Here is a 24,438-nt window from a genome sequence, read left to right on the forward strand (position 1 = left end):
AAAAACATTCGCGTGGAGAAGGAAATGGTAGATGCACACTCTTTAGAAAAAAGAGAGTCGATATTGTTGCGATCGTGTAAGAGGCCGATTAATGGCGCCAGCATTGGGCCATGTCTTTTTCGGCCCAAGCTTCCTTTTCCGCAAATAAGACGAGTGGAGGAAACGTTTAAGGTGATCCTACCTGCCGCTACAATTTCCGGCACAAATCAGAATTGCTAGAGAACAGTAATTTGTTTTCACGCGCGAGTGGAAGGAAACGAAATCGATCATGAAAGATTGAATGTCAAATTGTGATTTCAGTCGGTATTGTGGATCGGATAAATCTCGATTGTCTGGCCTGAGTCAACGTTAAACGCAAACATTTTACAGATGTATAAATCTTGGTGATTTTTTACATTTTCCCACTATCATTTTGCATTTACATATTGACAAATAATTATAACCTTGAGACTCACTGAAGTAGATTATAGATCCTTGCGTTTCGTTATTGTGGCACACGAGTCAATAACGCGCGAAAATCAGCTTGTAGATTTGCTTCAACGTATACTACTTCTGAAGCACTGAATTTGCGTTTATGCGTTCCTTGTACGATAAGCAAATTTTATAATTTTAAAGTCTACGCTAATATTAAACATTTTTCAAGAAATATAATACCAGTCAGTTTTTGCAAACGAATAGGTATATGACTAAATTATTTTTCCAGGCATCCATTCGACAGTGCACAAGGTGCACAGAATGGAGGAGGAACCCCTTCAAGAGAATAAGAAGACCGAAGAGGGAATGCAGCTCCTGACTACAACGTCAAACGCGCCATCGGATGATACCTGCGATGATTCTCAAACATGTGTTTCCGGTCAGGAAGAGTTTACGTGTTCCCTCTACATTTCGCGTGCCGTTGGTCCGCAAGGCCAAGTGCAAGAGGCGCAAGGTGGCAAACTGCCTATTTCTTTCTTTAGAAATCAATTCGATTATATAAGCGACTACGTGTAGACACACGGAAAACAATAAATGTAATAATAAATGATGTCAGGTGGCGAGCTGCTGCGTTCGAACTTAGAAGATGTGATAAATGCGTCCGATCCCTTGGCGGCATGGCACGTGTCTGAAACTCCCTGCGGTTTGATCGCAGCTTTCGCACGTGAGGCTGACGCAGAAAAGCTTTTGCTGCGCGTGGATTTGGCGCGTGTATTCGAAGGACCCGTACAAGTAACATGTCCCAATCATTTTAACGTTCGTAACGAATATTAAGAATTCAGCGTGCGAATTGATTTCCGTACCATATGAGCGCACCATTTTTATCCGTAATCCTGTGAACAAAAGGAAGAGAACATTCAAACGTGCTTTCCGGTTGTGCTAGGTAGCTCGGTTCTCGGCAAAGGACTCTCGTTATCGGCAGGCGGTTCTACTGCGTGACGTGCCCTGGGCCATTCCTCTACAAGATATTAATTCAGCCCTGACGAAGCAAGGAATCGCGACAGGAAGCGTCGAACGCTGGCGTCAATACATTCGCGTCGAGGTACCAGTCCATTTGCTGTAAACAGATAAAATCAACCAAAGAAACCGAATAGGCAACTTTTTCTTATAAGCCTTGTGATCTTAATGTTGTGCAATGTGTTTCATAATTCGAAAGGAGTAAGAACGTAATACTTTTCGAATGCAGAATTTAAACTCTGGAAGTGTGCTACACTTGACTGAATAGTTTGAAAATACTTCGAGAATTAGTTGATGATGATAGCATGCTCATGATTTTGCGTATACATATAGTTCTGTGTAGATGCCTGTTATATGTCATATTTCCTTCAGGTACTAGACGCGGGCCATTACGAATTGCTGTTGCGTCAAGGCTTGGATTTTTTTGGCGCTGCCAGATTTAGCGCCATCCCGGAGCGTTGGTGGCGAGGAGGTTCCGGAAGTGCGGGTGGATCGCTACAAGCTGGTCCAGGAATGACCAGTAACTTTCTTGAAGCGGCCAATTTTCAAACGGGAGATGGGGTCCTCCAGTGTTATCGATGTCAGGGCTTCTGGCATATGGCTGCAAATTGTAGACACTTGCCTCGTTGCGTTCGATGTGGAGAGCCGCACAGCGTCGAATTTTGTCCACGCCCTCGGAACAATCCCATTTGTTGCCATTGTTCCGGTCCCCATCACGCTGGTAAAGAATCTTTTAATAAAGTTGTTCTCAGTATCATGGCTTGTGATTATCGTTACGTCAAAACCTTTTCTCCAAATTTTTATCCCGCTGATCTTTTCCACTTCAACGTGAATGATTAATTATGCTCTGTAATTGAAGGTACTTCCTTGTCTTATAAATCAGAAACTTAGTACTTTCTTGTTAATAGCTCTTTATTGATCGTTGAGAGTTTAACGAGGTGATGTTAAGTTTAAGTAGCTGCTGGAGACATTTTTTGACCGAGCTTATTTAATATTCATGCGTCTTTCCATCTCCAGGCTATCGCCAGTGTCCAGTTCGGCAGCAACTTTCGAATGCGACGCCTATTAGCATCACGTTGAGCACGTCTCGTATCGGAAATCAGTATCCCGTGAACGTTTCGTCCAAGACGAACGCTTCGTCTCACGAACAGCAGCCCTTAAAATCGAGCCAGTCTTGAAGACACGGACGCAAAGCAAAAGAAACGTAAATTTTCTTTAGCCTGCCAGCTTATCGCTACATGCTTACTCAAAATATCTAAATTAGAGGTATCTGTTTCGCTCGACTTACTGCTACAAAGCGATACAACTTTTAAACTAGAACAAATGTACTGATACAAGTGGAAGGACAAATTGTTTTTCTACTTTTCTCGTATCTATGTAATGAATAAAATTTAAAGCAATAAGTGAGTCACTAGGCTCGAATTTTCACGTTATTGGCGTCAGTTTCGGTTTGTTCCGAGATTTGAATACATCAATCTATAGCCGTTCCGAATTAGTTACATTCTGCTTTTCTTCATCACCTCGAGGTCCAGAAGAAGACGTAACGTCGCGTCGGTACTAGACGTATGATTCTCTACTGCTTCGTCCCACTTTCTTCGGCCTAGTCTCCTCGAGAATGTGGGTCTCCCCGATATCTGTACGACGCATGTTACCGGCTGCCAAGTAATACCTCGCAATGTCGTGATAAAGCAAGAAAGAATAGAAGGAACTGAAGAAGAAATGTACATTCGTACGATCGAAGATTGAAAATGATTGTCATAGTAGGGAGAAAGACTGTGTTGGTTTATGTTGTCCCACTATGATCGAGGCATTACTTCGATGGGTCGAATTCACCACTGATTCGATCGAGTGTGTTAACTGGCGTTCAAGCTCTAGAACGTGCATTATAGATGTGCAAGCCGCGCTGTTCGCAAGAATATCATAAACGTGGTAAATAATCGGAAGCTTTTCGTGGCATGCTCAAACTCGCTTCGTGGTTATTGCAGTGTGTGTTTATCCCCGTTTTAGCAATCGAACTAATTAGCAAAAATGATAAAAACAAATAGTCCGGAGTTATGTATTGTTTACCCGTTATACATTTAACACGATCACGTTTTAAGCTGAATAATGTCTTGGAATGAGTAACATTTGAAGATTTCTAATGTTTTTGAAGGCAGGATTATTCTGCTAAAAGTAGTGTTCTCTGTTTCCATATTCTTCGCTTTCTTCTCTGTGAAAAATAAATTGCAACTGGATGAGTATGTTGTGAGTTTGAAGAAATTGGAAAATAGTTGACTGAGTTGTATCATTTGTCCTTGCAGTTTTTTAAACCACACTGAGAAATTACGATCACGGACACATTTGCGAAAGTAGTCACACTTTTTGCAGTGACATACCTGTAAGTAAATTACCATTCGAATAAATGAGGATCGCGAATGAAATCCTTCGATGACGATTCTTCAAGGCAATGGGAATCGATTAGAGCTTAGAAATGGACCACTCGTTCTGTGGCGGAATCAACGTTATGACATGCGCATGAGTCCTGGGTACAGTTTCCTCGATTCGGCGTGAGAATTCATCTAACAGTTTTCAGCATGGAAATCGCCAAATTGCGGATATCATGTGTCTCATAATAGTGTAAGAAAAAACACCCTTGTTCTTTGTTGTGTCGTGATTTGAAGAAAACGACATGTACTTTTGTGAATGGACATTGTTTCTGGTGGTGGTGATAAGTTCCACCAGTGTGCAGCAGCCCCTTTTCTTTAAGACTACGTTTAAGGGGTTGTCTGGCGTTACTCCCAGGATCAATCTTCCAGATAGAGGTGAAATAACGGCAGTCTATTACCATGATCAAACAATCGCGGTGGTCGACGTCGATTCCAACAATGAGTTACATAATTGCAATCTCATTGAAGTCTAGTAAGTGTTTCTCATTAAACATACAACAAATTCTGCTTATTAGCAATTATTACTAACTAGTCCATTTGATTAAAATTTTGGCATTATTTTAGCGAGCCAGAAGAAGCTAATGAAGTCTTAAGAAATCTGTCGTCAGTGACGATCCCCCAACTAGTATCTTTTCAAGAGATAACGAAGCTCATGCAACAATGTGAGCTGTTAGACAAAATACAGCACGATGTTTTATCGAATTCGATGTTGAATTCTTTAAGCAGAGGTACCCGTGTAGTGGGTAATTCCTTGTCTCTTCTTTCAGGCATTCTGCCAGGTGAAAATTTTAAATTAATAATAGTTCCATCTCTTACATGCAAACTGAGATAAAAGAATCGGAATAACTTGTATTACTGTCGCAGGTACTAAATGGTGCGGTACAGGAGATATAGCAGAAAACTATCATGACTTAGGCCAGGAAGCTGAAATTGATAGGTCAGTCAAACCGATAATCGTATTTTTTTTTATAATTTCTTAAGACTATTACTAATATTGCCTTGTACTTTTCAGATGCTGTCGCAGTCACGATCTTTGTCCCGTTAAAATTCGAGCTCAACAGACGCGATACAATCTTACCAACTACTCTTTGTATACTAAGTATGACATTAAAATCCAATAATTTTTTCCATACCTTTGCTTATCACTGTGCCATATAAACTGTTATGTAAGAATAAATACATTTTAATGTCACCTATTACAGATCCCACTGCATTTGTGATGAGGCATTATACAACTGTTTAAAGGCTACAAAACATCCAACAGCAAATATCATGGGGCACATATATTTTAATTTGGTGAAAGTGCCTTGTATAGAAGATTTACCAAAAGATGACCGTTCTACCATAAGTCTAAAACGGCAATTTATTCCTGCTAAAATGTATTACTAAAATGAACTTTTTCATTAGACAATTTTAAAATATTTTTATACTAAAAAGCTGTACAAATTGTTACTTATATCTATATCTAAATATTGCAACAGATGTATTGTATCTGTATAGCCTAAATCTGTATTCTCTCTTACATATTACTGTGTTATAGACACAACTGCTTCCTTTAGGAATAACTGTGGCATAAGGTCTTGGATAATTTTTCTAATGTCGAAACAAGTATGGTTGTAAAGATTACCTAAAAAAATGTATATCAATATTGCATCTGTACAGTTAACTTTTTAATTTAGCAATAAAGTATTTTTAACTACCTATTAACCACAATGTCTCTTTTCTAATATGCATATACTGACATGAAAGTAACGTATTTAATAATGCTTTTAACTCTGATTTCTCATATTTTGGATTTTCTAAAAGAAATTTTGCTAATTGTCCAGATGTTTCGCAAATTGTATTGGCCAATACTCTTATACATGCTGTAATCTGAAATTAAAAAATTTAGTACTATCATAAAGTTTATATAAATTTTACATTTTATATAATATAAAATGGTTACTAATTATATACCTCTTTTACTGCACTGCTGTTATTTTTAAAATTTTGATACAGATACTCCACTATCAAATGCACTACATTATGTAAATATGAAATACAGAGATTCTCTGAAGATAATAAAGCTAACAACCAAATAAAATACGGATGTTCAAATGAAAGTTGTCTTTCCGTAGTAGCTTTAACAAGTTCAACCAGTTTATCTTTTCTAAAAGTGTTCATATAAATAATAATATGCTTTAGAATTTTCAAGAAGATTATTATAAAAAATTGTAATTCTTACAGGATATATTCACAGCCACTGTGTATATAATGCATTGCAGAATATGCTACTGAAGGTAAAATGATGTTATCACAATCGTGCATTAAGGATATAATATATTTTAAACAGTCTTGAGCATGAAGAACTTCAAAAGCTTTACTGCTTCCAGCAACTAAATTTCCTATTGTCCATATACATACTTCCTAATAATAAAAATGATGTCAATTATATTAGCCACTTAGATATTATACTCTATATTTTTTTCTAACAACCTACCAATAAAGGATAGTTTAAACTTTCCAATTCTGTAATAAGATATGGTGCTATACTTTTGGTTAATGAAGTACAAGCCTTACTATTTCCAAGTGCTATGTTGCAACAGCAGTTAATGGCATACAACTGCAAAACTGGATCATTACCAGAAAAATCACGTACTAAAGAAAATAAAATATGATCTACTTTTAGAAAGGAATTGACATTCTCTTCACTCTGTGGAAAGTTAAAGTTAACATATTTACTAAGTATATTGCTTTAGAAAGAAAATGACAAAACTTGGTTCAAACTTATAACCTGAATAAGAGCATTCTGTAGTTGCTTGTATTCCTCAATAGACAACGACTTATTTTTCAACGCTTTAGCTTTCTTAATAACAAATTCCGTCGTAAAAGATGAATCAGGAACAATATTTCCTAAAGCCACACGATTTTTATTTAATACTTTTGTACGATGCTCCTTTCTTTCTTTAGAGGCAATTTCTCTTAAATTGTCTCTTATAATTTCGACAGTATCCGTCGTCATTGAATTACTAATTTCCATTCTCTTTCTTTCAGTAGGCTTTCGCTTTCATAAAAAATCTAAAAAATAACTTTTCTAGATAATTAATTATTTTACATTTATTAAGAGTTTACGATCAGCTGATCCAAACAATCACTGATCTGTGTATGCACAAATTGACTTCATTCAGGTGGCGCTAAACCGCATACTACTACACCTAACGTAAAATGTAACTAATGCTACACCGTATTCATACACAAATCAATCACAGTAATGTATAAACGTAGCTTAATAATTTAATTCCTTTTTCATCAAAGTTATACAAGATATGTCTCATAAATTAACATGAACAGAAAATTATTGAATGTTTTAAAATGTAATAATTCATAGTTCTTAGCAGCAAAATGATCAGTATGTGTTCATATTAATAAGTTCATCCAGTGATTCCGTATTATCCTCATCTTCGTTTCGAGAAATCGATAGAATGTTGTACACGGCACTGGGAAAGGCGGATGTTGGACCGAGTACATGTAATCGAATGTCGCATTTCTCCAACGCGTATTTCCATTTTAGGTCTTCGCGTTGAGGAAGTAACATTGCCTGAAGAAGGTCGTGGAAAGTCTAGTTTTAAGACGGTCATGTTTAACGCACTATATAGTTCATAAGATTGTCTTCAAAAACCTGAAATTCTTTAGCTGTGCAATTAAGAACACGTTCGGCTGCATCCCCGGATAATCGACAGCCGATAAGATATCCTGTGTCATCTTTCAAGTTTACTTTCAGATTGAGACTTACTGTGTTCAGAGGTACGCGAGTTCCATTACCAGAAGGGCATTCAAGATTCATGCAAGAATCTTGACCGTCAAGAACGATTTTCTTGCATAATGCGCTACGAAATGTCAAAGATAAATGTTTGGAAAAAATTCAAATGTCTACTGCAATCGAAATAGAAGAAAAATGAACCATCTAGTGGTTATTGTTCCAGGACTCGTGCTATCTACGTTTATATCCATCACGTAGGCTTTCAAAATCGTGGCAAATTGAATTCTCTCTCCCTGTTTTGTCTTCTTTTTTAACTTGTTCGAGATATCTTGTACGGTCATTACAGTAGTAATTGTGTCCGCTAACGAATAAAATGAAACAATGAAGGAAATGATTTTTTTTATAAAGCTCAATGAATTCGCTAATCGTAATTTGACCTCATTCTTACGATTTGGTACAGCAAAGGCGTCTTCAGACTTCACGTCAGGATCGTAACGTTGAATGGAATTTCTCACAATCGTCGTTTGTGGTACGTTAGGGTTCTCGGTTATCAAAGTTTTCCTAACTGTAAATTTATAATCGCAAATCTTTATAATCATTCTCTATTTCATAAGAGAAAGTGTTTAACTAACTGTAGGACCTATAGATAAAACAGTTTGTTTCCTGAATTTATCATAAATGACCCGGGCGTCCGATAAAAAAAGCGCGGTTCGGTTTGGTTCCCAAAATGCAGCTCTCTGAATCCACTGATCTTCCCAAAGAACCATAGAGGCTACCTCATCAGTTGATCCATCTGCTGCTTCGAATTTACGGAATCTTATGCTCCTACCGTCCCGTGTTATTACGTTACGAATATCGCTGACCTGTCGAGTATCGATCTGTGTCAGATGAACGTGATTACAATTTAGGAAAGAAGAATTCTGAGATTCAACCCTAGGAACCTACAAAAGTGACTACGACCAACACGTCGATATATTGATCGCGTAGCGCTTCCAGGTTTTCAAAAATGCTGTTCAGACTTCGCAGTCCTGTTAAGCTTTTAACTGGCAGCTTCAGCAATGGTTCATATTTTCCACGTGCTGGTGTGTCATGCAATTGTATTAGCGCATTGCCTTCGTTCACTGTTAGGCTACATGAACTGGACACAGATGGAACGAAGGGTTCGTTCCTGTCATCAGCGTGACGCTCGATCACTTTTGGATTAATCACTTCCACTGTAAGTCATATTTCGAAGGATATATCATTTCAAAATTTAAAACTGTACGTTATTTAATTTTGAATGCAATACAAACCCACGCTACCAATAGGAAAGTTCGAAAATAATTTCTTTACAAACTGTACGCTACCCCATACGGTCACGTTTATGGTGTCTCTTTCAGAATCACGTAACGTGAACGTCCATACGCCTCGTTCCCCATAATTAACTGAAATCAACAATCGAATGCTTTACTTATTTATTATTTGTTAGGATACCGGTTCCTATTGAACAATTTGTTTCAAAAGGGAAAGTACATCTCGTTCTTGTGGCATCGATCGTTTTCATATTGAAGCTATTTATAATTACGCCTATGATAAGAGCGTTTTGCGTGCCAGGTTGTAAAGACTCCAATTCCTGCCTCTGAACACCTGACATTCTTTTAATCTGAACGATAGAACGAAGTTTTGTTCGAATAGAGAACACTGTAAACTTTACACGTTCCAATCTTCGAAGAAGTACGTACAAAAGGAGTTTTCGCGCTACTGCTGCCAACCACATTCAAATTGCGACCAGTCATTTGAAATTTCAGCATACTTTATTCAATTCTTCCTATTACGAGATGTAAACTTATAAGAAACGCTGGAAATAAATCAGATAGTTTTCCTCTTAATAATCAAAATAATTTCAAGGCGCAAATAAACAACTGATCATTGATAATTAATATTTGAAAGCATTGTTGTAAAGGAGGCTTAAGTTGAACTGCACGTTATCATGTTGGCAGTCCTGCAACGAATGGCACTTGGATTCACTTTCATTGACTTAGTGACGTTGGTTCGTAGGAGGTGAACTTTCGTGCGAGTTTTATGATTTGAGGAGCTTTTCGAATTTTTACGTGTTACGATTCTCGGCAACGATGGCTGACAGTGAACAGAAGGCAATGCAATTGCTGGCCGAAGCTGAGAAGAAGTTGAATTCGAAGGGTTTCTTCGGTTCTCTGTTTGGGTAAGTTTACTACATCGATTTGCTTGAACTCGTCCGATACTCTTCATCTTTCATATCTTCTTTCGCGTTGTTTACTTTCATCTATTATGTCTATGGATTGGTGTCACCCTTTTCGTATTCTTTAAAACAATAGTTGTATCTTGAAGATATTTTTGTCTTCATCTGACACATTGTTAATTCGTACACGCTTACATGCGCATATCTGTATATGTAGCAGTTGCCATTCAGTCACGATATATCGTGTCAAAACTAAATTAAGATGCATCGTATGGAATCACGAGAACATTAATTTTTGACAAACCAATAATTATGTGGTATTTACCACTATCTTGCATTCCTATGTGTTTCACAATCTTTGTTTCTATTATTGGTGAAAACTTTGGATGAGTCATCTTGTGTAGAGAAAGAAAATAATGTAACAAGAATCATAAGCTGACACAGATCATTTTTTGGACATATTTTTAAAAGAATTTCTTCAAGAATACAAGTAGAAAATTTGAAACTGAGAAATTTTGATTTTTGGCATCCATTACTTTTTATGTTACAGTGGATCGTCAAAAGTTGAAGAAGCCATAGAATGTTATCAACGTGCAGCACATATGTTCAAAATGGCAAAAAAATGGAGCTCTGCTGGAAGTGCTTTTTATGAAACAGCAGAGTTACATGCAAAGGCAGGCAGCCGTCATGATGCAGCTACCAATTATGTGGATGCTGCTACTTGTTTTAAGAAAACTAATATAAATGGTATAATTATGTTCGTAGCCTTTGATTTGGACTACTAGAAAATCAATTTTAATGGGTTTGGCTTATTTGTAGAGGCAATTAGTTGCTTGTTAAAAGCAATTGAAATTTATACTGACATGGGTCGCTTTACAATGGCTGCTAAACACCATCAAAGCATAGCTGAAATGTATGAAAGTGAAGCTGTTGATCTTGAGAGGGCAATTCATCATTATGAACAAGCTGCTGACTATTTTCATGGAGAAGAGAGCAATTCATCTGCTAATAAGTGTCTTTTGAAAGTTGCACAATATGCTGCGCAACTTGAAAATTATGAAAAAGCTATTCAAATTTATGAGCAGGTAACTCAAATTATATTACTTGTATATTTGGCTCGAGAATGTGAACTTATAAAAGTTTGTTTTTGGGTTTTTTGTAGGTTGCTTCTGCATCTTTAGAAAGTTCATTACTAAAATATAGTGCAAAGGAGTACTTCTTTCGTGCAGCACTGTGTCATTTATGTGTAGATGTATTAAATGCACAACATGCAATTGAACGTTACCAGGATCAATATCCTGCATTCCAAGATTCTAGAGAGTGTAAATTAATAAAGGTACAGAGCAGAAATATCTTTTTACCATTGACTAGACCAGACATTGGTTAAATATGTTGATTCACTAAAGGTAATCTCGCATTACATTTTGGTATAATGGAGGTTTTTATTTCAGACATTGATAGAGCATCTTGAAGAACAACATCTCGAAGGTTTTACAGAAGCGGTAAAAGAATACGATTCAATTTCACGACTGGATCAGTGGTATACAACAGTATTGTTACGTATTAAAAAGCAGGTTAACGATAATCCAGATTTACGCTGATCGGTTTATTCTTCGTACTCTTTTCTGTCGATGATTATTAATCTAATTCTATATGTATTCTCTTTTAAGTCATATCCTGCTTTCAGTGGACGTTGTAAAGTAGTTTTGTTTTTATACCCAAATATATTTTTCATAACATCTCCTTGTACTCTTGGCAACTACTTCGCGTTCATCAATTAAGTTATTGTATATTCATAGAATATCATCATCGAAGAGTATAAAGAACAAACTTCGAATATTCTACGATTCTTAACTAGTTCATTTCAATTATGCCGATATACAGGGCATACGAATAAGTATACTAAATACTATTGAAACTCTGTTAATATTCATACTATAGCTTGCTACAAAATCATAGAGTTTAGGCACTTTAATTTCGATGGATATAAACGCAATAAATTACCGAAAAATGATAGCTATTGATTTGTATAGATTTTATAACTTGAGTAGATGTGGTGCAGTTTTAAGTGACCAATTGTTAATATATTATGTGAGTACAGAAGGAACAATTGTAGGTAATGTTAATTCAGAAATTACAGTATAATCTGTTATTATTTTCTATACAATTTTTTCTGGAGGTGTGGCAACAAGATAAATATCTTTACACTGCCAGAGTATCAGAATTATAAATGCAATGTGCATATTGTCTTCTGAAACTAACATATTTCCAATTCATATAAAGTTTTCTTTTTTTCTTTTTTGAAAATTTATTCATATATTTAATCATATTGATAAATTTTAGGTATTTGTGATCGTAATATGCATTTAACTACAGTACAGTTGTATTTTGCTTAAATTGCTGTTGTTCTTATTTTAATTAAAATACACTTGTTTGTTTTTCTCTTGTTAAAAATTGTTTTTATTCATGTATATTTATATACTTAGAAGTAGATTTGAAATAGTGTGTGTATATTATAGATCAACAAACATAAATGCGTTGTAAAAAAATTTAATTTATTTGATGTTAATTTAAAACGAATCGAATTGTTTGAATTTCCGTATATATATATATATATATATACATATGTATAAAAGTATCTCATTAAACAGAAATAGATTTAATATTGCATGCAGAAGAGCATAAAAAAAGAGATGCAGTGTTTAATGCGTATAGTTTATAGATTATTATTTCATTGTAAAAAGCTGATGATTATACAAATGTTAAATCGTTTTATTCCTACCAAAAGGATTACTGGAATTAAATATATAATATAAGGTGAAGCGTCTATATCGCGCAATCTTTTACTTTTAATAAGTTCTGTATAGATTTATATATTGTACTTGTGCAATAACTTTTTAACTGGCAAATAATTATTTGTTATCTAGCATGTGCAATTTTTTCAATCTTATTTATGAGTCAGTGTGAAACTGAATGAATTATGAGTTGGTCCGCACGCATTATAATACTCTGTATTTTATTACGATCAAATATCTCAAAATGTACTTATTTTCTTTCATCTGAAACTGTGTTAGCAATAAGAATTTTTTTGGGATAACAAAAAATCAGTGCAAACGTATAATACAAGTGGATACTCTGGAAACGTAATGATAAAATTCGGTTTTGTTTTAAGGATGTTGATTTACTACTTACGAATAAGTACGTTGGTATATTGTATATATTTCATTTTTCAATTTATGATTAAAATAATTACATCAAATAATCGGGACAACTTTTATGTGCATGAAGGCCATAATGGCTACGATAACGCTTTGAGTTCGAAGAAAATTCGTAGCACCACATAATAGATTCATTAATGGTAATGATGATATGCTTGAAAAGCTACGACCCCGTTATTGAGAATAATAAAGGCAATATCTAGTCGCAGCAAAGAATATATCTAGACACTGGTAATCATTTTATAATGTGTCTCACCTATCTAATAAAATAATTTAACACTGTACACGTTCTTTAAGCTATAACATGGTAGTGGAGTAGACAATACGATGAAATTTTACGCATTGAATTACTCGTTCGAAGCATGCATAATTTTTTTTAAACGAAATTCAAATATGCAGGATCAACATAGGAGAAATGGTTGTAATTTTCCTTGTACTGTATTGCATATTATCGACCGAGCATACTATGATAGACTTACTTTGTAAATAAAAACAATTGGATACAAATCCATATTTGGTGTATCATGAATATTCATTTTTTCAGTTTACTGCGAAAACTGGAAGTCTTCTGAACTTCGAACAGAATTCCCGCCATAAGAATGAGAATTAAGAAACTATGGAAACCTACATTTTAAATCGACATTTGTAGTCATTACTTTTGAAACATAATCAAATTCCGATCAATCTACTACAAAATTCGTATCCCCCAAACAATAGATCAAAGATCTATAAAATGTAGGAAAAATTCCGACCAATGGCGCACAAGAGCCACGAGAAAGAAGCCTTTCTCATTGGAAGAAAATATGTTACAAGAATATATAGACACACTACGCCTCTCGTGATAGAAGAATGCGGTCACTGAACCTGAACGCTTCAATACTTAAATATCGATTAAAAACAATTTCAGCATGCAAGGAGTTCAAGGCTGTTAGATAAACGTAGGCCCGAAATAAGGAAATCCCGTAGTGATCAATCGCGATCGTACAAACTCCTACATACATGTCCTGATCTCTCTTTCTTTTTATTTGACACATGATGCGATTTTCGTTCGAACGGCAGTACTTCACATGCGGCTGATCGAAGACCTCTCGTTTCGACAGATGTGCCGTGAGCATTGCATGTTTTGACTTTGTTTCGCCTTCTCTGCGAACTTTTTCTCGCCGATTCTCGACCACACGACGTAATATCAAACAAATAAAATTGATCGACTCGTGACCGAGGAAAATCGAGCCCCGGATCATCGAGGTGGCAACCAAAATTTTGGGTTTGAACACGTTCATCCTCAGACAGGTGAGCTATCTCTTTCGGAAATCTTTTCTTTCATCCCTTCATGCGTTACGATTTGTTACATTCTGAGAGCAAAATACTCGCATTTGTATTTTACTCGACGCGTCCTCGATAACAATGCGATACATCATGATGCGTCGAGCGATCTTTGGCACATCGGTCACCTATTTTGTAGGTTGGGTATGGGTCGCGGAGTAATCTCGGCAGAAGAGAAAGTACGTAATAATAGTCTGTTAAAGAGAAAGGAACGGAGTCTTCGTAGATGAGCGAAGGTGCATCGTACAGACTTACAACGATTTTTGGAGTAATATTTGGAGTATCAGGAAAAAATCCATTATACTGTTCTGTCATTGATAATTCTATAATTTTGATAACAATGACATTCAAAAATTATCTAATAAAATAACAGGAAACATGCATGTTGACGCTTAATAAAGATAATGGATTTCTATCCAGACCCTTTCTTTTTTGAATATTCTTTTTCTTTTTACAATATAATTTGATTGTTTCTAATCTTGCAATAAATATTTTTTTAAAGTGTTTGGTAGAATAATAGAGATATTCTTTTAGAATGGCCCGTGGACAACAGAGGATTCAATCACAAGCTAAGGCAGCAGAAAAAGCTGCAAAAGTAAAGAAACAACAGGGTCATAGTGCCAATGATCAGAAGAAGGCAGCACAAAAAGCTTTAGTACATGTCTGCACAATTTGCAAGGTAGATATCTAATCTCTATAATTAAATAGAAATAATTAAGTTTAGCTTATCAATTCACCAAGATCATTATTTGTACAACTGGAAATAATGTATATATCTGTTAATGTTAACAGGCACAAATGCCAGATCCAAAGACCTATAAGCAACACTTTGAGAATAAACATCCTAAAAATGAGTTACCAGAAGACTTAAAGAATATATGAGAGTGTGATCTCTCTTAATGGTATGGAGAAGGAGGATGAAGCAAAGGAAATTACTTCAAATGACAAAAGTGATATAGTTCAGCGTTTAACTGATTATGACATAGTCTAAAGTAAGAAATTAAATTAAACGTTGTTAGTATTTAACATGAGCTATTGCACAACCGTGACATGGATTTTTGTGCACAATCTGAAATTATTGTGACACCATTGACGAATTACTCTTGCGATAAAAATTTAATTTTTTCCCAAAGATGTTCGGTATTCTTCATCTAATAATCTAATTCATAATCACTAAGTTTCCACATACGCATAAAAATAATAGAATATGTACATTGCCAAGAAATAAAGTTAATCGATTTAGCAAAAATGATTTCAAATACAGTTCTCCTCGGATTAGTGATCACTTTTCATCCTGAATGATCGATCTCAGATTTATACAATTTTCTTAGCGCGACCGACCTTTCAGCCACGTGTACTTGACGCTGACATGCCAAAGCGACAAGGACACTGTGACTATGGAGTCATTTATAATACTAATTCAATGCTTGTTGTCACGTTTGTCAATCTTATTCTATTTCTAATTGTACACGATTTTAAATTCTTTGTAAATTAATTGTATAGTATCCATAGTTAGAAATAGGTTAAATTAGTCTGTATTTGTCAAAATGTAAAATGTAAAATGCAGAACTTCAAGTTTTCAATGACAAATGACTCATCTGTCACAGTCTTATCATTTTTACCGTGTGTTGTTAGTTTCACGTTGAACAAACGATTCGAGTGAAGGCTCACCTAAGCGTGAAATAGTTCTCAACTTCTTCCTAATTGAATGAATTCAATTTGATGGTTGGTTTTCCGGTACTTATTGTAATTGTATGTACTTTAATGTCATGGACAGTAAAAGAACATCGAAGCATCTTGTTTTCCATATACAAGGAAAATACATCCATGCAAATATGAACAAAGTAAAGAATAATATAACAGTGTAAAAGAATATAGGAATTGTTTTTTGTATAGTATCCTTCGATTATGGAAATAACTGCATTCCTTCTGAAGTTTCATATTGAAAGTTAGATAGAATGCATTTCATTCTAATTATGCAGTTTTCAAATATTGAAAAATTGCAAATGATAATATAAGAGACTTACAAAAAACGAGAAACTGCCATTTTACAATATTTTTGCCAATTGTTGTACTGAATAAGAATATTATATGACTGAAATGTTATATTACGTATAAAATTTATCTATCTCTATGTGTTTGATCAGAAATTTTTCTTGTACTTTAATTCTTTTCCCATTGAATCATTGAATAATAGAATTGAGAAGTTCGGTAATTAATTATTTGTTTGCTCTTTTATACTGAGAATAATTAATTTAATCAACTGTTCTCATTCTTCTGTAAATTTATTTTATAATGTATATTGTATTATTGCATTGTACATTTGCTTTTATGCACTGAAAAAAACTTTTTGATAGCACGTTACAGAATATGATCTAAGGTAGTATTTAGCGAAAAACCTGTTATTCTATTATAGCTATAAATATTGCAATGTATATTATGTCTTAAGGCATACTTGAAGAATTCGCAAAGTTCATGCTACAAATACATGATCAGTATTCAATACTGATGAGGTTTGCAAGAACTCTTAGTATATGTTTTGTTTAGAAATAAGTATATGCACTATGTAACATGTTCTGATACTGTAATTATAGAATTTTACACCATAAATTGTGACTGTTATTATTCGATTAAAGTGATTCATGATTATCATTTTCTTTGAAGAATTTTATTTTATACAACCCATTATCACGTTATGATAGCACTTGATAAATTATTAAAAATTGGAGGTGTAAATTGGAATGGTAAAAAATAAGCAAAAATACCATATGGCGATAGTAACATCACGTGGCGTTGATTAAGAAAAACGTCATACTTTGCTTACTTTTCACTTCTTGGACATTATTTTACGCGGGAAGAAAATTACATCATGCAGCGAAGAACATCAGCCTACATATACACATGGAAGCCGCATGCTACTTCAGTTTCGATTCGTCGCTCTATGCATAAACGTTCCCGATGTTTTCATCGTATAATTCGTGATTCTGTTTTTTAGCTCAAGAGAAATTAAGTGATTTTCCGTATTACTAATCTATGCTATGATTAATTGTTCTTCTCAGTAATTATTGTCACTTTTTGCAATATTTTTAACGGTTAGTTTATTGGGAAACAAACTACGAAACTACACAGTGCTCAATCAACAGGTACCTATAGCAAAATATATTTTTAACACAATTCGTTTGCATATATTCGATAAAAATTTGTTTACCAAACAAGTTTTGTTCGTGCTAAAAATGAATGAATTCGTAAAAAGATTTGGGAATTCGAATATTTGTCCGAAAAAAATATGTCACAGATGACGACTAATCTGATGCAACACGTATCCTCACCAAACCATTACGTTATGTTAATGACTCGTCACTTTTTTGCTGTTTAGAATTTCGTAATAAATTTATCCTAATCTAATCACGAATATTTGCTGATCATTTAATACTAGATGAAAATATAAACAAATGAATATTAAAATCGAAACTAGGTTTTTTCTGATAGGCATGGTGCACTTAAAAACAATGTTCTTATATTTTTCTATGAATAAGGAATAACAGAATTTTTTTATAAAAGTGATTTCGACTTGAACTTTGCAATGGGTAATTGTTCAAGCGTTATTGTAGGCATTAATGTAGATTGCTAGAAAATTAATCGTAAATATTTGTATCGAACTGCCGAATTTCGCGTTAATACAAATATTTAGTTATCGAGCGAAAAAATAAATATATATGTACTTACATCCAGTAGACATGTATACAGCCCATGATTTTTTAGGTAACCAATGATACAAGAAAGTTGTTTGCGCAAAGTTGTTCGATCTGAAAGGGGGAAGCGATAGTGTTATTGAATTTCCTCCTGAGGTCATTAAATAAAGCGTGATGATGGAACGCTCATCACATACATAAGAAATCGATTTCTTATTTTCATTTAAAGCAGTGTATCTCAATCATTTGTTTCAACTACAGTATTAAACTTAATTTCCTTAAGATTAAACTTAAGTTCGAAATCTAACCTAATGAATGGTCCACTTAGACTACAGTCAGGACTGATTTTGAACCCAAATACATTGTCGTTTGGACAGGAAATGATGGATTCGGTATTTCGTACCCGATCTCTCGGAACCGCTGCGGAGGGTGTTCGCGATCAGTATGCGGATGGAAGAGCTGCCAAAGTGTGGGAGTTGTTCATTGGCGACAAGAAACAAAGGACGCAAAATTATCGGGATTTCCTAGTAGGTCTGCTAAGAGAAAAAGGATGCCATAGGATTCTGGATGTAGCCTGTGGTACAGGCGTGGATTCAGTAATGCTTCTAGAAGAGGGCTTCGAAGTGGTTAGCGTCGACGCATCGGACAAAATGCTTAAATATGCTTTGAAAGCGAGATGGGAACGTCGGAAGGAGGAGGCTTTCGATAAGTGGGGTAAGTATTTCAACTAATATCGAAGAAATGCAAGATTGGAAGAAAATACGAGTTCTTTTCCTTTGAGGAAAATGACGAAATTATTCAACAAATAAGCGCAGAAGCGCAAACAATGTTACGAAATCAAACGTGTATTGTATTTTGCACGACTAAAAGCCCGCGCGCATCTCACTTTATCTTAACGCGAGAAATGTAACAAAATCGTTTTTTAACTTTCGTCCGATAAAGACCATACGGGAATGTTTCTGTATTTCTTTTATGTTACTACGAAACTGGTGTCACTTATCACTTGTCACGCTTCAGAATAATATCTTGGTGACGTTACGAAAATAGTAGTCTTATCGTAAGTTAGTTTATTCAACTTGTAAAGAAAAAACAAATATTATTCTATATTACCAGCATGATGATTACTCTTCTTTAAGGGGCAATGCTTTACTAAATCAAAGTTTCAATTCACACTATGCTTATTAGATTTCAAAAATAGTTTGCGATTTATTTCTATTTGCGCTTCTAGCTTTGAAACAGGAACACTAGAGCCATCTTACGGCGAAATGTTGAACTAAAACTACAGGGGCGTATGAACAAGGACCGGGGCCCTTTCTTGAAAAAATTTGGAAAAAATAAATCCGAATAATTGATTTAGTTTATAGATATCGTTAAATGGTCATGATTAATTATACCGTTTTTCTAGAGACGAGATCCTCTACCTTGTAATTACTTATCAAATTTGAGTATTTATGATAAAGTTGTTTAATGCAGATAAGGAAAATTTCTTTTTGTTTCTTTATAGTGATTGAAGAGGCGAATTGGTTAACTTTATCGAAGGATATTCGTAATTTAATTGGAGATGGCTTCGATGCAGTAATTTGTTTGGGAAACAGCTTCGCTCACATGCCAGATACATTCGGCGATCAACGAGAGCAAAGGTGCTGCGATTTTTAAACTATCTCCAAAAGTTATTATTTTTTTCTATAACAATGCTCTCTGTTGCTATTTACAGGCAGGCTCTGTTAAATTTTGAGCACTGTGTCAAACCTGGTGGATTATTGTTAATCGATCATAGGAATTATGATTATATCATCGAAACTGGGAACATACCGTCAAAGTGCATATATTATAACGTGAGTATCACGATGGTTTATAGTTTGCTTACCTGTACGTTATAGTTCTTCAAATTTATTCTAGTTATACTATAATATAAATTTCTAATATATATAATTTTACGAATAAAGAAACTGAAAAAAAAAAATTAAATAATATATCTGAACATATGTACACGATTTCAGAGCCAACGCACGACGAACATCAAGGCATCTGTGTTATTCGTTTCCGGTAAGCCAGCAATTGTCACTCTGGATTACATTATTACCGTGGATGAGACTGATGAAAGCGACGACGAGCAAGAGCACATCAGTGAATTTAGGCTCTCCTACTATCCCCATCGATTGAACGTGTTCACGGATATGTTGGACGAGGCATTCCACTATAGAGCCAAGCACACCATCTACGGGGACTTTAAATCCCTCGAGGATGTCAAGAATCCAGGATTCTACATCCATGTGATGGAGAAACCTGTTTAAGAATAGAAAGTTTCGAGGAACCGATATCGCGTTTGCCGTCGGTTCTTTTCTTTGGGCATTCCAGTTCGATTGGAAAAGATCAGAGCCTTCGATCGATCTCTACCAATGGTGTTTCCTTCTATTGCTTACCCCTATACGATATACCTTGTATATTTACCCTTTTTTGCTCTGTTTATGTCAGCGTAGACGTGCTTTCTTTTTATTTTTTTTTGTGTTATAAGTTATTTATGTGCGATGTGATAATTTTTTTGTATTGACAAGTTTCGCAACTTTTTTGTGTTCTCTTATGGTTTATTTATCTCTGCGCGGTCGTATGTCTACTCATGATCGCGGTGATTGTTCTTAAGTTTAACTGTTTGACACTGAAACGAAGACAATAAAAATGTTTGTGAAATGAAAGCGTCCTTAAAGGTCTGACCCACTGCACACGCACAGTCACACATAGAAACATTATGCGTTGAAGTTTCAATTCTCTTTTATTATAAGTTCGAAAGCAGCTTTCTTTTGAGTATTCTAGCCAGGCTTCGTTCGATGCTACAATTTCATTTGTCGACGATACTTTTCTTTTTTTATTTTGTGAGCGGTCGTTGACGACGATTCGTGACGCTCTTTCATCGTTCTGGTTTGCTGTCTCGCTTGATTCGAAAACAAATTGGGAAGACTAACAACGTAAAATCGCATGAAAAATCAAAATTTTCTCCAGCAGAGGACCACTCCTTTGCTTTTTACGATTGACGCTTAATTCTATGCTATAATTCAACATAACTGTGCCTCGGCATTTGTCACGGAAGCAACGCTCATCTACTGGGTGTCCCATTATCTTTCAATTAACTACTTCTATTCAGATGAAACTTTTATTTAAGAAGCTCACTCCAAGTGAAGGAGTGAGTCAAGTCATTGACTTAGGACACTTTAATCTTTCAAACTTATGCAAGGTCACTTAAGATCGTTCGAAGTTTACCTAGGAAAAGCTACAATGGGACACCCCCTTTTTAGATTACAAGGGGTTTCATGAAACAACAAATCGGTGCCACTGTGTCTCATAAAATAAAACATGCTTTAGTCAAACAACTAGAAATTCGCTCCTCCATTTAGAACCTTCACACTTTTTCCTCAAATCGCTCTCACTCCTCTGAAGTACCCAATGAAACTAGTACGAATCGTTCTGCGCGTATCTTACACTGTATAAGCTTGTCGAGTGACGAGTCTATAGCGAATAAAAACCGTACTCTCTCTGCAGGTCGCGAAGCCGAGGCACAATCGCAACAGAGGGTCTTCCTCTTCGGAGGCTGTTCGAGTCCTCGCGGACTGACACGGTCGTGACCTGCACGTAAATCGGCGAATCGATTCGGTCGTCGACGGTCGCTCGAACTGAAGGAAAACATAACAACAAGAGAGCAACAACGCGGCGAAGATCACGCGTAGGACCTTTTTGATTCGTCGCGTTTCATTCGCTGGCTCGCGTCGACTTTCGCCGATCCTCGAGTGCCGTTAGGAGGATTTGGGAGGATCTCCGAATCCCTTTTCAAATTTAGGGGAATCCAACGAGGGAGAGGGAGTAGGAGGATATAGGAGATCGGCTGATAGGACGACGAAAGGGCAAGGTCCACGCTTCTTTCGAGTATTAAAAGGGGCGTTTCGTTTTCAACGAGATATCGTGGTAGAAACCGATCCTCCGCGGCGCTCGATGATCGAACAGCGTTTCTGGAAATGACAAGGACAGAATTTACAAGGCCGAGGACTGATTACAGTGCAACGAATTGCCCATATAGAAAAATGGACGAAGTGTAGTTATAGCAAAAATTTCCCCCTCGCTCCCTTCCCCGTTCTAATCATATTATTAAGAATAATATGTATATACATATATATATACATATATCTTGTATGTATATATATATACATATATATATATATATATATACACCTTTTGCTTTATTTCTTTGTTATTTCGCTCGAGATAGCTACTGTAGACTTTCTTAACTATTCGCACAAAAAATTCGGTACGATCACGGCTTCTTCGATCGTCGCAGCGATCACTGTCGTCGTCAGAACGTGTACATTGGAAAAAACCATCCCACTTTCGTTTCTTTTTCCTGCATCGTTAGCTTTGTGAAACGTTTGTGAATTTTGCTAACAGTGTTCTCCTCGACTTTAGTTTTTTAACGATCTTGTTCTCGTTAAAAAAAAAAAGAAAAATGCAAGAGAAAAAGTAGGTAAAGAACAGAAAGGAACGTGGCTAGAAAATCGGCAGCGATCACGAGAAAAGAAAACTTTGTACAATCGAAAAGTTTGTCCGTTGCTTTTGGAGGGAACTGATTGGTTGAAAGCATGCAAAACGCGTGTACCAATGAAGATTCGATGTACAATAGAGGAAAATGAAGGTGACTGGAGAGTGGTCCGCTCGTTTCTCGCCTGGACAAAAGGGCAGTCGCGAATGAGCCAGAAAAACGTCCGAGGAACGATCGAAGGATCAGAAAAACGAGCGAAGCCCTCGCAAGGTGCAGATGTTACGATAATTTGTTCGTGTCCAGCGACGCGTATCGATAAGTCAAGGACGACGACCCGTGTCGCGACGCTCTCCGTTTAAATATGCCGACAATTCGTTATTGCAAAGTAGCTGATATAAAAAATCGTAATATCACATGTGTTATCCCCCTTCTCGCGTCTCTCTTCTCTCACGCTATCACGCGATGTCGACAACGAGCGATAGTCTGTCGACTATCGAGCGGTCCTAGTTTCGAGTTTTTCGCCGACCGAAATGTTAAATGCTTCGTGCATCTTCGAGCGTGTTTGTGTGTACGTGTATGTATATGTTTACGTTTACGTGTACGTGTAGACCACCGTTTATCGATAGGAAGCGCGAACAGTATAGTCGTTGCATTTGAAGTTCCTCGTCCACCTTTCGACTTCCGATCGATCGCTCCCACGCATCCTCTCCTATTTCACCCCCGCCGTTTTTGATATTCTTAAGAAAGTCCAAGGGACTTTGCTTGCTTTCTCGCGTGGAGCGCATCGCGATCATCGAGTCGCTTCGATGGGACGAAGAAACGCTCGCGAAAGAAGAAGCTCTTGGGCAGCGAATCGGACCAAAGGATCTCTTTGCGATTCCAAGTTCTTCCCACGACGAAGGATCAAAGGTTCTCCTCGAACGCGACAAAGGCTTGGAACCGCAAGTCGACCGACGCGCGCGGTGGTGGCTTGTTTTTTTTTTGAGCTGCTAGAAAAAACGTTTCAACAACGTGGTTTAAACTCCCGCACGATCGTTAAGAATAGAAACTACGATAGAGCCAGCTATATCGTCTCCGCCGCTAAAATCTAATTAACAAAGTCTTTGTAACTGTTCGATAATTCATCTGGTTTTTTCCTCCGCTCTCTCTGTCTTCTTGCGTAACATAAAATTAGAACTATGTATCTTTGCGTAGGCACACTCATTCTTCTCTATCTCTCACTCGCTCGTTATCACGCGCAATCTTTCTTCTTTACTCCTACAATATTTATAGTATTTACACACATATGTGTCCCTGTCAGCGCGTTTGCCTCTTTCCTTCTCGCCTTTTCTTTGCGTTCGAGTTTACGAAAGTTCGGGTTCGCGGCTCAAGCTTCGATTCGCGAACGAATTCTTCAAAGCGGTCGGAATAGAAACTCGATGGCTATAAAAGTGCTACAAAAAATCGGTCAGACAGGTGACACTCTGCTCGGGGTGGTTTTGCTTTTGGGGCGTTGTATTTGCCTGGAGCCCGAAGAAAGAATAGAAATTGAGGAACCTTTTTTCGAACAAGATACAGTGATCCATGAACTTCTTTACGAAGGATTAATAAATTCATACGTTCCGTTTTTTATAGGGAAACATTTTGTTCGATTTTCACGCGTATCTTCTTCTAAAAGAAATTCCCCAATTTATCTTTTTTCTTCGAGTCCCCAGGTAGTGCTTAGTACACGAGCGCGCAAAAGTCTGAAATTTTTGTCCATCCCCCCTCATCTCATCGTCAGATTGTGTTCGCTTTATTGAAAACGATTTGGTCGAAGCTGTCCTTGGTTTTCCGCCGCGGTGGCCCAGCTCTTAAGCTAACGAAATACACCTAAGCCTTAGCCGATCGATCGCTTGATCGAATCCTATT

At 36.3% G+C, this 24,438-nt stretch overlaps 7 protein-coding genes across 9 annotated transcripts; 5 read left to right on the forward strand and 2 right to left on the reverse strand.

Moving 5' to 3' along the window:
- The first annotated feature begins 31 nt into the window (after positions 1-31).
- LOC143185220 (uncharacterized) lies at positions 32-2,986 on the forward strand. Of its 2 annotated transcripts, none has more exons than XM_076388025.1 (6): positions 32-171; positions 704-928; positions 1,031-1,206; positions 1,358-1,516; positions 1,804-2,152; positions 2,449-2,986. In XM_076388025.1, the coding sequence occupies exons 2-6, from the start codon at positions 736-738 to the stop codon at positions 2,607-2,609; spliced, it is 1,038 nt and encodes a 345-aa protein (XP_076244140.1). In that variant the 5' UTR covers positions 32-171; positions 704-735; the 3' UTR covers positions 2,610-2,986. The 2 variants fall into 2 exon arrangements, with proteins under 2 accessions (XP_076244140.1, XP_076244141.1); XM_076388026.1 differs by lacking the exon at positions 32-171 and adding an exon at positions 313-371.
- A 966-nt stretch (positions 2,987-3,952) lies between these two features.
- LOC143185222 (uncharacterized) lies at positions 3,953-5,296 on the forward strand. The gene is made up of 5 exons (XM_076388029.1): positions 3,953-4,329; positions 4,422-4,636; positions 4,722-4,794; positions 4,870-4,956; positions 5,060-5,296. The coding sequence occupies exons 1-5, from the start codon at positions 4,100-4,102 to the stop codon at positions 5,244-5,246; spliced, it is 792 nt and encodes a 263-aa protein (XP_076244144.1). The 5' UTR covers positions 3,953-4,099; the 3' UTR covers positions 5,247-5,296.
- A 55-nt stretch (positions 5,297-5,351) lies between these two features.
- LOC143185219 (uncharacterized) lies at positions 5,352-6,978 on the reverse strand. Its single transcript, XM_076388024.1, has 6 exons — positions 6,631-6,978; positions 6,337-6,549; positions 6,082-6,263; positions 5,814-6,006; positions 5,558-5,729; positions 5,352-5,484 (listed from the first exon to the last, which is right to left on the reverse strand). Exons 1-6 carry the CDS (start codon positions 6,874-6,876, stop codon positions 5,384-5,386), a joined length of 1,107 nt encoding a protein of 368 aa, XP_076244139.1. The 5' UTR covers positions 6,877-6,978; the 3' UTR covers positions 5,352-5,383.
- A 264-nt stretch (positions 6,979-7,242) lies between these two features.
- Hdm (meiosis specific with OB domains hold'em) lies at positions 7,243-9,229 on the reverse strand. The gene is made up of 8 exons (XM_076387354.1): positions 9,109-9,229; positions 8,889-9,020; positions 8,542-8,810; positions 8,237-8,459; positions 8,045-8,161; positions 7,798-7,957; positions 7,516-7,723; positions 7,243-7,434 (listed from the first exon to the last, which is right to left on the reverse strand). Exons 1-8 carry the CDS (start codon positions 9,227-9,229, stop codon positions 7,243-7,245), a joined length of 1,422 nt encoding a protein of 473 aa, XP_076243469.1.
- Positions 9,230-9,608: 379 nt separating this feature from the next.
- Positions 9,609-13,522, forward strand: Alphasnap (Alpha-soluble NSF attachment protein). Its single transcript, XM_076387256.1, has 5 exons — positions 9,609-9,796; positions 10,344-10,540; positions 10,613-10,878; positions 10,956-11,129; positions 11,245-13,522. Exons 1-5 carry the CDS (start codon positions 9,708-9,710, stop codon positions 11,392-11,394), a joined length of 876 nt encoding a protein of 291 aa, XP_076243371.1. The 5' UTR covers positions 9,609-9,707; the 3' UTR covers positions 11,395-13,522.
- A 537-nt stretch (positions 13,523-14,059) lies between these two features.
- LOC143184461 (zinc finger protein 706) lies at positions 14,060-16,980 on the forward strand. 2 transcript variants are annotated; one of them, XM_076386708.1, is made up of 4 exons: positions 14,060-14,301; positions 14,474-14,570; positions 14,869-15,013; positions 15,127-16,980. In XM_076386708.1, the coding sequence occupies exons 3-4, from the start codon at positions 14,870-14,872 to the stop codon at positions 15,214-15,216; spliced, it is 234 nt and encodes a 77-aa protein (XP_076242823.1). In that variant the 5' UTR covers positions 14,060-14,301; positions 14,474-14,570; position 14,869; the 3' UTR covers positions 15,217-16,980. The 2 variants fall into 2 exon arrangements, with proteins under 2 accessions (XP_076242823.1, XP_076242822.1); XM_076386707.1 differs by lacking the exon at positions 14,474-14,570 and having other exon boundaries at positions 14,068-14,301.
- Positions 16,981-17,344: 364 nt separating this feature from the next.
- Gnmt (Glycine N-methyltransferase) lies at positions 17,345-20,326 on the forward strand. The gene is made up of 5 exons (XM_076388028.1): positions 17,345-17,477; positions 18,404-18,740; positions 19,531-19,666; positions 19,741-19,861; positions 20,027-20,326. The coding sequence occupies exons 2-5, from the start codon at positions 18,407-18,409 to the stop codon at positions 20,318-20,320; spliced, it is 885 nt and encodes a 294-aa protein (XP_076244143.1). The 5' UTR covers positions 17,345-17,477; positions 18,404-18,406; the 3' UTR covers positions 20,321-20,326.
- The last annotated feature ends 4,112 nt before the right edge of the window (positions 20,327-24,438 follow it).

The sequence above is a fragment of the Calliopsis andreniformis genome, chromosome 10, assembly GCF_051401765.1.
Source record: "Calliopsis andreniformis isolate RMS-2024a chromosome 10, iyCalAndr_principal, whole genome shotgun sequence".
NCBI lineage: Eukaryota > Metazoa > Arthropoda > Insecta > Hymenoptera > Andrenidae > Calliopsis > Calliopsis andreniformis.

Bases quoted from the DNA above. Each gene is read 5' to 3' on its own strand.
- LOC143185220 (XM_076388025.1), top strand. From the start codon at position 736: ATGGAGGAGGAACCCCTTCAAGAGAATAAGAAGACCGAAGAGGGAATG. The intron at 1,207-1,357 runs GTAACATGTCCC...CGGTTGTGCTAG, and splicing joins TATTCGAAGGACCCGTACAA to GTAGCTCGGTTCTCGGCAAA. The intron at 1,517-1,803 runs GTACCAGTCCAT...TATTTCCTTCAG, and splicing joins GTCAATACATTCGCGTCGAG to GTACTAGACGCGGGCCATTA.
- LOC143185222 (XM_076388029.1), top strand. From the start codon at position 4,100: ATGTACTTTTGTGAATGGACATTGTTTCTGGTGGTGGTGATAAGTTCC. The intron at 4,330-4,421 runs GTAAGTGTTTCT...GCATTATTTTAG, and splicing joins TGCAATCTCATTGAAGTCTA to CGAGCCAGAAGAAGCTAATG. The intron at 4,795-4,869 runs GTCAGTCAAACC...TGTACTTTTCAG, and splicing joins CAGGAAGCTGAAATTGATAG to ATGCTGTCGCAGTCACGATC.
- LOC143185219 (XM_076388024.1), bottom strand. From the start codon at position 6,876: ATGGAAATTAGTAATTCAATGACGACGGATACTGTCGAAATTATAAGA. The intron at 6,550-6,630 runs GTTATAAGTTTG...AACTTTCCACAG, and splicing joins TACAGAATGCTCTTATTCAG to AGTGAAGAGAATGTCAATTC. The intron at 6,264-6,336 runs GTAGGTTGTTAG...TTTTATTATTAG, and splicing joins GTTTAAACTATCCTTTATTG to GAAGTATGTATATGGACAAT.
- Hdm (XM_076387354.1), bottom strand. From the start codon at position 9,229: ATGTCAGGTGTTCAGAGGCAGGAATTGGAGTCTTTACAACCTGGCACG. The intron at 9,021-9,108 runs GTACTTTCCCTT...TGTTGATTTCAG, and splicing joins CGATGCCACAAGAACGAGAT to TTAATTATGGGGAACGAGGC. The intron at 7,724-7,797 runs GTTCATTTTTCT...GACATTTCGTAG, and splicing joins GGAACAATAACCACTAGATG to CGCATTATGCAAGAAAATCG.
- Alphasnap (XM_076387256.1), top strand. From the start codon at position 9,708: ATGGCTGACAGTGAACAGAAGGCAATGCAATTGCTGGCCGAAGCTGAG. The intron at 10,541-10,612 runs GTATAATTATGT...GCTTATTTGTAG, and splicing joins TAAGAAAACTAATATAAATG to AGGCAATTAGTTGCTTGTTA. The intron at 11,130-11,244 runs GTACAGAGCAGA...TTTTTATTTCAG, and splicing joins GAGAGTGTAAATTAATAAAG to ACATTGATAGAGCATCTTGA.
- LOC143184461 (XM_076386708.1), top strand. From the start codon at position 14,870: ATGGCCCGTGGACAACAGAGGATTCAATCACAAGCTAAGGCAGCAGAA. The intron at 15,014-15,126 runs GTAGATATCTAA...TAATGTTAACAG, and splicing joins ATGTCTGCACAATTTGCAAG to GCACAAATGCCAGATCCAAA.
- Gnmt (XM_076388028.1), top strand. From the start codon at position 18,407: ATGATGGATTCGGTATTTCGTACCCGATCTCTCGGAACCGCTGCGGAG. The intron at 18,741-19,530 runs GTAAGTATTTCA...GTTTCTTTATAG, and splicing joins GGAGGCTTTCGATAAGTGGG to TGATTGAAGAGGCGAATTGG. The intron at 19,667-19,740 runs GTGCTGCGATTT...TGCTATTTACAG, and splicing joins GGCGATCAACGAGAGCAAAG to GCAGGCTCTGTTAAATTTTG.